The 11,513-nt window shown below is 38.2% G+C and overlaps 2 protein-coding genes across 2 annotated transcripts; both read right to left on the reverse strand.

Moving 5' to 3' along the window:
* Positions 1-3,998: 3,998 nt before the first annotated feature.
* LOC133295241 (serine/threonine-protein phosphatase 7 long form homolog) lies at positions 3,999-4,654 on the reverse strand. Its single transcript, XM_061494042.1, has 2 exons — positions 4,088-4,654; positions 3,999-4,004 (listed from the first exon to the last, which is right to left on the reverse strand). The coding sequence occupies exons 1-2, from the start codon at positions 4,652-4,654 to the stop codon at positions 3,999-4,001; spliced, it is 573 nt and encodes a 190-aa protein (XP_061350026.1).
* Positions 4,655-5,885: 1,231 nt separating this feature from the next.
* LOC133295233 (G-type lectin S-receptor-like serine/threonine-protein kinase At4g27290) lies at positions 5,886-9,354 on the reverse strand. Its single transcript, XM_061494036.1, has 7 exons — positions 7,994-9,354; positions 7,777-7,905; positions 7,309-7,466; positions 7,011-7,221; positions 6,668-6,905; positions 6,440-6,590; positions 5,886-6,360 (listed from the first exon to the last, which is right to left on the reverse strand). The coding sequence occupies exons 1-7, from the start codon at positions 9,276-9,278 to the stop codon at positions 6,073-6,075; spliced, it is 2,460 nt and encodes an 819-aa protein (XP_061350020.1). The 5' UTR covers positions 9,279-9,354; the 3' UTR covers positions 5,886-6,072.
* Between the last annotated feature and the right edge of the window lie 2,159 nt (positions 9,355-11,513).

The raw sequence follows: 11,513 nt of genomic DNA on the forward strand, positions 1-11,513 counted from the left end.
GATTCTGTTCGTGTTGTGTTATATTACAATGGTAGGAAGGTAGAAGGTCGACGAGGTGTCATATTCGAAGGTGAAAAAAGGCCAACACGTATCCAACGCAACACAACCATTGGCGAATTGCATCAGAGAATTCGGCAGAAGTTAAGTCTTCAAGACAACCAATGTATCACTGAGATCACGACAAGGGTGTGGCAAGGTGATAAATACATTAGTTTGAAAGTGCTTGACGATGAAGACTTGGAGATGACAATGGAAGAATTTTGCAACCAGTCAAGGACAGATTTTCTAGAGTTGTATGTCGACATCGTTGCAACGGAGAATGCTCCCATACCGGTGAGGTCAGTTTATTTAAATTCTCCCCGTCTTCCAGCTTCTCCTGCCGCTCATGCGTCTCCAGTTGGTATCTTTTCTGAGGGAGATGAAAATGATCCGACTTGGGAAATGCACGACGAAGATGACGATGATGACGATGAAAATATGGCAATGGAAGAACATCTTCTGGCGGAGGATGCTAGTGCTTCAGAAGGAGATGAATCTCGTGAGATGGGTGCGTCTGAAATTCCAATATTCCATCAACCAGTCGTCGCGCAAATGCCGCAGTTGAATGACGTTGCGTCTGCTCCGTTTGGTATTCCACAAGAAGGTAATTGTTCCCATTTGTATACTGCGTGAATAAATAACTGATTTAATGTTGCCTGAATTAGTAGTAAGTTCGTATTAAAAAATTATAACCCGCAATTGCAGGTGACACAGATGTTATTCCTTTTTGGGAAGGAATTCCGCATTATTCTTACATTGATTGGAGTTATCAGAGCGAACAAGAATCATGTACTGATGGTTCGGTGTCTGGATCGGCTTCAATACAAGGTCCGTGGCAACTGGGTGACATGTTATTTGTCAATCAAGAATTTGCGACAAAAAAAGATGTCCAAATGGCACTTAAGCACAACCTTATTAGGGAGCATCAAGAAGCCATTGTAATTGAGAGCACGCCTGCAAAGTTGTCCATGAAATGTTGTGCGTACGATCAAGGTTGTCCGTGGCGCGTAAGGGCGATCAAACCGGTGTTTCGTGAAAATTGGAAAATAACGAGATGGGGTGGAAAACACGAATGTGTGAATGAGCACATTTCCCAGGGTCATAGACAGCTTGATGCGGACGTTATTGCAGATCTCGTGATAGGTACCTTTTTGTATTTTAAATGTGTGATTGACCACAAATGTGTAATTAAATTCGTTCGATGTTATCGAGGCACTGATATCCTCTTCAATGCAGGGATGATAAAGTCTGAACCATCTGTGTCAATCTCTTTGGTGCAAGAAAGGATAACTGCTAAATATGGCTTTCAAGTTTCGTACAGAAAGGCGTGGTATGCGAAGCAGAAAGCGATGGCAATTCTGTACGGTGATTGGGAGGAATCGTATGCTTTTTTACCAAGGTGGTGCGAATACATGCTTCGCTTTTCTCCAGGTTCATTTTATCATATACAAACTAATGATCTTTATGCCGAGCAGAGCTTAGTTTCTGGAAAAAAGGTTTTTCATCGCATTTTTTGGACGTTTAGACAGTGTTGTGAGGCGTTCAAATTTGCCAAACCCGTCATCCAAATTGATGGAACACATTTATATGGAAAGTACAAAGGGAAATTGTTGGTGGCCACAACCCAAGATGGTAATAATGAATGTTTACCGATCGCATTTGCCATCGTAGAAGGCGAAACTTTGGAAGCATGGGATTATTTTCTCGTTAATATTCGTGCTCATGTGACTACGATGTCAAACATATGTTTAATATCCGATCGGCATCGAAGCATAATATCTGCTGTGGAAAATAACCCTACTTGGCAGCCGCCAAATGCGTATCACGTATTCTGTATTCGTCATATTGCAAGCAACTTCAATCAAAAGTTTCGAAATGAAGATTTGAAGCGGATGTTAAAGAATTTAGGTATACTCATTGACTGAATGCTTAATTATTTCTTTCCATTATGACTGTCAATTTATGTTTAATTCGTTTATGTCCAATTTGTGCAGGTTATACTCCAGCAATGGTTGATTTTGAAAGGAATCTTGCGAGTTTCCGTGAAAGTAGTCCTCAAATTGCTGAGTGGATAGATGCGATTCCTAAGGAAAAGTGGTCGCGTGCCTACGATATTGAAGGACGGAGGTACGGTCATATGACAACAAATTTGGCTGAATCTGTCAATAGGGTTTTGAAGGGGGCCAGAAATATGCCTATAACAGCATTGGTTAAGCATACATATAGCAGATTGGTTGCATATTTTGTTGAGAGAGGAACAAATGCTCTTGCACAACTTCAATCAGCTCATCGTCACTCCAAACATGTTGTTGAATTGGTCAAGAAGAACCAGGTAGATGCAACAGGCCACCACGTTCGTGCATACAATGTTGAACATACTGTATTCGAGGTTGACGCAGGTTGGGAACGTTCATATTCTGTCAACCTCCCACAGAGATACTGTCAGTGTGGAAAGTTTAAGGCCTTTAACTATCCATGTAGTCACGCTGTTGCTGCTGCGTTAAGTGTTAGGCAGAGTGCGTTCACTTACGTTGACGACGTCTTCTTGATAAATAACTTGGTCGAGGCTTATTCTTTTCCGTGGGAGCCAATCGGAAACGAGGAAGCAATACCTGAAATTAGTGGTGCAAAGATTATTCCTGATTGTACTATGTTGCGTGCAAAAGGTCGTCCAAAGTCAACTCGCATCCGCAACGAGATGGATGAAGTTGAGACAAGCCAGAGCCGTATCAGGTGTGGACTTTGCAAGGAACGCGGCCATAATCGTCGGCGATGTCCAAGTCGTGGGAGAAACGAATGATTTGCATATTATGTTCATATTGTTGCTGTTGGTTATGTTATTGCATGAATTGTAATGTCCGTTATGTTGGACTTTTTACTTTCCGTTTATGTATGTTTTTAAGCTTGAATTATTAATTAGCTGATGCTGTTAGTTACCGTAATATAAATCCGCAAAGAACGATAACCAAAACATAGTGAATAGTCCAAATAATATAATAATGTAGCGTCCACAATATAACAACATGCTACACTCATATGACATATACAAAAGAACAAAATAATAACAATATGAAACAGTCCACAACATAATGAATAAACAAAATGTCAATGAAACTAGGACCAAGGTGGCCATGGCCTATGTCGTGCATCCCTATCTGGTAGTATACGTCTGTCCCAGACTGGGTCACCCTGATGGTCCTGTGGAGGTGGAGTGTGGAAGTCATCCATCGCCGCACGGATGAAATCATCTGATGGTCCTGCACTGCTGCCCGGCACATCAAAAAGGGTGTGTCCCTGATGTGAGTTGTAATTTGAAACAGCATTTCAAGACCATCAATCTGCATATTACGAAAAAATGTTAGTTGTAATTTGAAACAAATGTAAAATAAGTACAAAACTCACCATGCGCCCTATCTTTGCTGCCCTCCGTGATATGTAGCGCTTTCCTCTCTCTCTGAACCACTCCATGTACTCATGATTAGGTGACATCAAACCATATAATGGAGGTGGCAGTACAATATGCTGAATCCTAGTATTCCATCGATCAATGTGAGCCCTGAGCTTACGTCTCCAGTTCTCTTCAACCTTCCCCCGTAGAGTATGATCATGTATTCCTCTCAATTTTCTAGATTTTTCCGGGATGGGTTGATTAAGACCAAACTGTCGCAGGCACCTATCCGGTTGACATGCCTCAACTGTGTGGAAGTAGATAATAGGTGTGGGAGCTAGCCACATATACTGCTGCTCTGGAGTCACGTCAAGCCACTCATATTCTATATACGGCTGCCACACCACCTACAAACAAAATGTGAAACAATATATAGAGTTACAAAAAAAAATTAAACCCATAGACAAATAACAACACCGTAAGTATCTAACACCAAACCTCATCTCTACAGAATGTGTCCAATGTTGCCCGATAATGGGTGACCTCATGAGGTTTAAACTTTTGTACAGCATTAAACCTGTCAATCAAAAATGTTATCAACCATACATAATCGTCCAAAGTCAAGAAGTATACAGTTAGTACATACAGTATTAACCATACATTATCGAAATCAAATAAAGTAAATAAATCATACCGGCATCCATAATGTGTGCCCGGCTGTGGATGAGGAGGAAGGGGTGGAGCAATGAGTGGGAATCGTATCCATGCCCAAATTTGAAGGAGAATATGGCAACCACCCATGTCGCTTCGACGGGCATCTGTCACTTCACACAAATTCCTGAACAAGTGTGTCAAAACTGCAGATCCCCAGCCGAATCGGCCAATGTCCTCAAATCCTCCACCTAGCAACGGGACAAGCCGACAACCAAAATTGCTACCTCCAGACTTGTCCGCCAGCAACCAAGTCCCCAACATCCGCGCAATGTGAGCTTTTGTGAAGTAGATCTCGGCAGCATGATTCCCTTCATGATCAGTCCACCGGGTATAATGTCGATCCAAGAATGAGATGCGGAGGTCGCCAGAATGATGGAACTCACCGGCCTTTGGAACATGTCCAAAAACACCAGCACAAGCAGCGTGCCAATCCTCAGAGGTCGATCCGATGACGACAATACCGTCGATCGGCAAGCCCAAGATGCCTGCCACATCTTGTAAGGTGATCGTCATCTCACCTTGGGTCATGTGAAAGGTATGTGTCTCTGGTCTCCACCTCTCGACCAGAGCACTAATTAAAAATGTATCTATCTGTGATAAATTACGCAGTTATCACGTGTTAACGAATTACATTATTTAATTACATAAATACAAAACGACATAAATAACATACCTGGATATGTTGCATCCTGGCAACATGTATGAAACCCGCCTGTCTGAGGTACTCTTCCACAACCTGTGGAATAACACCGGTAGGTGGGCCCCCTTGTGGCTTCCCACGCCTCGTCTTAATCTTTCTTACATGCTCAGTATTCCACACACGCTGTGAAATATGACCTTTCTGCGTCCTCTGATGAAGGACCTCCCACCTGTAGGGTCCAAGTATGATCCACATGCTGAGATCGGTGGGCTCTACATCCGAATCAGATCCCGAAGAAGATGATGACTCAGCCATTATCCTTAACTAACTACAAAGTTATGCACTCCCGCATTAATAACATCATACATACGAAATTTACAAAGTCTCTAACACTATTTATAAATCACTAATTAATATGCTAAACCCTAATACATAATTAAAAATCAGTAATAATAATATTACTATATCATTACAACATTCATAGCATGACACAAAATTTCTAAGTGACTATCCTAATGTTCCAAGTCTCTAATATACAATCAATCCTAACATGTATTACTAACTAGCACTGTAATTTAAATGTATACATATGAGGTATTATGACCTTACCTACGTGGGCAGAGCTTCGCTACAAACCGCGGTTAGAGAGAGGTTGGAGAGAGGTAAATGAGTAAGGAGTGAAAAAAGAAAAGTGGGGTATATATAGGTTGCACATGAGACGCCCCACTGAGGTGTCTTCTCTAGGAGAGAGACGCCTCACTGGGGCGTCACATGTGACGCCCAAAGAGGGTGTCTCATTGTGCAACAGATGTGTAATTTTTAACAAAACAGCATTAAATGCGTAATTATTTTAATTAATTACATTATTTTAATTTTTTTGCCGCTTGTCAGGCTAAGGATATTTGAATTACCTTGTGCGCTGGTTATGGTCCAAATTCGGGTCATGACAATTAAATTAGTAAATAATTTTGAAATTGAATTAGATTGATAATTAGTTTTTAAAATTATACTGTTTTTGAAAATCAGCCGGCAACATTATCGAAAGAGATTGGATTTACAATAAAAAAAGAAGAAGTGAAGATACATTAAAAAAAGTGTGGCCATTGTTGTTTTCCTTGGCTACTGCCTGTATTTCTTTGTTTTGGCTTATTACCAACTATATTACATATTTACCATATATGCTTGCTGAAAAAATAATTATCATATTTCACCGCAACTAACTATAATGTGTTTAAAATTCTAACTGCTAGTTACATAATTCCACAATGATAAGGAAAAAAAAACTAATTCACTATCTAGGTTTAAGTAGTGAGACAGTTACTTCGTTGACGGAAGAAGAATGTTCTCCTTCAATTGAGACCTTTCTAATTAAGAAAGCAGGTTCCTTCGGTTGAGGTAAAGCATTTTCACCGCTCAACATCATAACCACAGATGTCATGTTTGGCCTATCGTCAGGGTGATGTTGCAGACATAAAAGGCCAATTTGAATGCAGCGTAAAGCTTCAGATATAATACACGAATCCCCCAAACACTTATCAATCAATTGCTCTGGAAAGCCCTCTTTCCATAATCTCCATGCCTACAACATTTCAATACAATTGTTATCTACTGCTTTATTAAAAGAAAATTATTATTATTATTTTTTGAGTGTTACTCACAAGCCCAATAAGATTATAATCGTTGTCCTGGAAGGCAAGTGCTCTGTTTTTCTTTCCGCTTAAAATTTCTAGCACTAACACGCCAAAGCTGAATACATCCGATTTTATAGAGAAAAATCCATCAATGGCATATTCAGGTGCCATATAACCGCTGAAAGGAACCATAAATGAATTAATTTGAATTTCAATTAATCATGTAAAAAATTTAACAACTTTTATGGTGCTTACAATGTCCCCGCTATTCTTCTTGTATTCCCTTCAATTTGATCACCACCAAACAATCTTGCCATGCCGAAATCTGAAATTTTTGGATTCATATCATTGTCTAATAAAATATTACTCGCTTTTAGATCTCTGTGTATGATCCTTAATCTAGAATCTTGATGTAGATAAAGAAGCCCTCTAGCAATTGCATTCAAGATGTTGAAGCGCTTAGACCAATCTAAAAGTTTACTTTGATCTGAATCTGTCAACACCGTCCAATTTGATTAGTGTTTTGTTTAAAAAATGACCTGTAAAACAAATCATGCTTTTATTACACTGAATATCAAGCTATGCAGAATATACTGACCAAAAAGAAATGAATCGAGGCTTTTATTGGGCATGTATTCATAGAGAAGCATTTTCTCCTCTCCTTCAACGCAACAACCAAGAACCTTAACAAGATTTCGGTGCTGAAGTTTTGCACACAATATAACTTCATTCATAAATTCTGTCAATCCTTGTCCAGAACACCTTGAAAGTCTTTTGACTGCAATATCTTGTCCATCTAGCAATGTACCCTACATTTTATAATAGGTAAAAAAATTGTCAGATAAGTATTTAATGAGTTTACTTTAGCCTCATTAATAGGCATGTTGCAAATCTACCTTATATACAGGTCCAAAACCACCTTCCCCGAGTTTGGACTCAGTTGAGAAGTTATTGGTTGCATTAACTATTGTAGCTAGATCAAATAATGGAAGCTCGAAATCTTCTTGTCCACATTTATCATTATCTTCTGTCGGCATGATTTTGTCCGTTTCCTCTTTGATAGAAAGAAAAAATAGAAAAATAGAAAAATAGAAACATTGATTGAAATGTTATAATTTTATGGGATTTATTAATCTCATGCAATAGGAAAAAACTCTCTCATGCAATAGAGATAATCATGTGTGAGACTCACCCACTATAAAAAAGAATAAAAAAGTAACACAAAAATCGATGTACGTGTAGAACATAAAGTATATTTTCCCTAATTTTATACATCTCCACTCAAAACTAATCCACTAATAAGCAATCTTGAATGAAAACAGCGCAGATTTCTGTACTTTAATAAAATTGAACCTAAAATTTACCTGTATTCTTTGTGTTGGTGATGTAAATATAGGAGAATGCCAATAGCATCACAAGGACAAATGAAAAAGTGATTGTAACCCCCAAGACTACCTTTCTCTGACGCCCATGTTTATTCTCTGCATTTCCAACTTGACAAAGAAATGAAGAACTTGTCATTCTAAAATAAAAGCAATGGTCCTCTAATGAATATAAAAGAAAGTTAGATGAAAACCATACCTTCACCCATATCTGAAACGGCCATTCGAACATATAGATCTTGCCCACCTTCTGAAACTCTCAAATCAATAAGATCACCGAACCAGATCGAACAACCAATACCTGCTCCACTTGTGTCTATGCTCGCATAAGCTGTGCAGGAACAATTTTCCAAGCATTTGGCCTTGCAATCTTCGAGTACCATACTTTTATTGACCCAAGAATTTGGAATGTCTGGCAATTTCATTCTACTTAATCTCCGAAACCCATCTTTATTTTTGACACCGCATCTCCACGAATTGCGCCGCACACATCCTACTGTCCAGTCCATTGCATTCCATTGTTCGCGTGATTTTGGATCGAATCCTTCTAAGCATTGGCAAATTGGAGTTTCAGCAGTGATGCAATTCCCATTTGGGCCACAAGTATTATAAATATCACAACTGTCTTGTGGCAAGGATTGGTAAACTTTCCATGTTCCGGTCTCAGGAAGCAATATGAGGCGTTGACGAAGATTAAGAGTTTGGTTCAAAACAATTATGGAAATCACAGAACTATTCTTGAGTGTGTATGAGTAATAAACTTCATCTTCATTGACAACATATATGTTATTGTAAAATGGATTTTCCTTTAATCCGAATACTCCTAATGGGCCATTCACAGGGCCAGTTCTGTAGTACTCTGCCGAACCCTTCCATATTACCATTCCAGGATTGCTACCAAGCACCATTCCAGCAGTGAAGTTTCCTGAAGATGGATCGTCCCAATTTTTCCAAGCTGTAAGACGCCGATCAAGACCAGTTTTTAGGTCCCATCCAATCTTCATTCCTGGCAATACTGTATCACAAGGATGATCAAAGCTCTGCCACAGAAAACTTGTTTCATTGTTGTTGTCCTTCTCATCTCGAAGTACTAAATTTCCAGTGTCTAAGAGCTGCACTCTTGGACTTGAAGCCTCTGTTGAGGAGTTTGTTGACCAAAGAAGAGTTTGATTCTGGCTGAGAAGCACAAGGTTTCCTTCTTTGCTTACGATCAGCTTGCTGGAGTCGTCTTTGATAGGGTTGTCACGGTTGGCAACCCAAACAACTGTTCTAACTTGGACATTTTTGTACCAAATTCCAACATAGCGGTTTGAGGAACTACCAGGATTGAAGAAACCCAACTCAAAGGTTCCATCCTTAGAAACCAAGGTGCTGCCATCATCAGGAAGTGACTTAAACTGGGTAATGGTGTCAAACGCATAGGAAATATGAAAGAAGAAAAATAGTAGCTTGGAAATAACAAGCATAGCAGGAAGAATGACCATTTTGCGTTAACTACTGCATAATTCATTGAACGGCAGAAGTTGAAGATATACATGGTGATTTGGTAAGGTGTTGTTATGAAATAAATGTGAAGGGCATAGTTCTTTGGCGGCTCTGACTTGGCCTTTTTAGGGTTGCGTCACTGGACAAGTAACTGCTGTTCTTTAATATATTTCTAGATCATTCCGGGGTCAACAGCCCAATTAATCAGGAAATATAGAACGCACTACAGTATCTATTACTTTAGTCTGTGTCAGTTTGGTAAATCGGAAAAGGTTTGAATAATTTTAATTTCTTTTAACATCCTAATTATTTTGTTTAAGAGTCGATTTCTAAGTATTTCTCTAAATTTTAATTCTTTGAACTAGTTATGTGATTAAATTCTAGAGAATTAAGCATGATTAAGGGAATTAGACACACTTAAAGCTCTTTGTCCATTTTCAAAAATATATTTGGCAAAAATTAAAATCAAATTCTCTTCTCACCTACTCATTTTATGTTATCAAATGAACAGCTATTGGGTGATAATTTTATAATTTGTTGTATGTAGGGAGGTATGTTATTATAATTATAGTTTTTATTTTTTCAATCAATCATTATAATTTCATAATTTTTTAAATACACTCCATAATTTTAAAGAACCTGTCACAACCCGAATCTGAACAATGACCGGCGCAAAGGCTAAAGTAATCCAAACCTGTTTTGTAGATGATGATGATGATGATATTTCCCAAATATTAGGTTCCTCTTCTTCACGGGGATCTAATGGTCATAAAACTTTGTAGATGGTCTAATGATGATGGTGTACTTTTGATGTTTAGTTTTTGATATTGTACTCTTTGTTGTTTAGAGTTATGATGAATTGATAATGAGTACGAACAATCAAGTGACTCATTTAGATGGTTTGCCCATGGGAACTCATAGGACGGTTAGTATTTTGTAATGTGTTTGTCTACTGATGTGTTAGGATCTCTTAATTTGTTGGTTGTGTTTTATTAGTTATTGTCTTTACCATTATCTATTAGGCAATAGCTTTGACAATGTCGAAGAACAAATGAGACTAGCTCTGCAAAAATCCATTTTTTGAGTTAACCCGCGAGCCAGCTCTTGAGCCAACCCGCAAGCATTTTTTCGAGCTAAACCGTGATCCATTTTTTTGAGCCAGCTCGCGAGTTTTTTTTGAGCAACCCGTGAGCCAACCTAACCCGGGTCGGGTCGGGTTGGGTTGGGATGAATTTTCTGGCTCTTTTTTTTTTATCCAAGCCGAACCCGGCTTGATTTTTTCGGTCAAATTCGGGTTGGGCCGGGTTGGCTCGTTTTTTCAACCCTAGTTGGAATACATATTGCACAGAAGCTTGTTTATATGTGTACCTCTTTAGTGTGAGTGAGAAGTAGAGGGAAATGTTTGAAAAAGACACACTCCATCCACCCTCATCGTCATCACTATACAAACGAATGAAAAGTGACAGTATATATATATATATATATATATATATATATATATATATATATATATATATATCTTAAGTCAATTGAAATATATTTATCTCCGGTTATCTCAAAACAATGTTATTTTATTTATTTATTTTCTTATATTTATTGATTCACCTTTGAATGATTATGATTCACTTTTTCTCTCTCTTCCTTTATCACCATTGATACATTTTTGTATGGTTATAATTTAGTGGTCGGAGATAAAGTTATTTTAAGTAACTTGAGAAATGATAAGCCATATATATATATATATATATATATATATATATATATATATATATATAACTTTAAATGTATGTGAGTAGCATTTTGATAACAAGAGAGTATGGAAATTAGTCACGACAAGAGAAAATATAGAGAACCATTTCAAAAAATAGGCTAATTTAAGAAAGAAAGGAGCAGTCTTTGATCATTATTCGATATCTCCCTCATCTACCGTCCGATCGAGCTAAGATTTTGTTGACATATTCCTGACTCGCCATTCTTCATATCCAACAGTGGCTTTTTTGGTTGGATGTCTATAGCATCATCAGAAATTTCAAACCGAAGTGGTTTATGTGTAGGATTCTAATATAGGCAGTGATCTATTGAGAAGGTTTTCTCAAATTCACAGTTGGATCGTGCTGAAAAACTATAAGCAAGGGTTACACTCATTATACTTCATATGTAACGGTCAATTTTTCGATTGGAGCTTGCAAGAGGGATTCATGCAATTGCAAACAGAGGATGTCAACATTGCTACT

Source organism: Gastrolobium bilobum, unplaced genomic scaffold (genome assembly GCF_033153095.1).
Source record: "Gastrolobium bilobum isolate Gb01-03AN ecotype WA unplaced genomic scaffold, APGP_CSIRO_Gbil_v1 utg23722, whole genome shotgun sequence".
NCBI lineage: Eukaryota > Viridiplantae > Streptophyta > Magnoliopsida > Fabales > Fabaceae > Gastrolobium > Gastrolobium bilobum.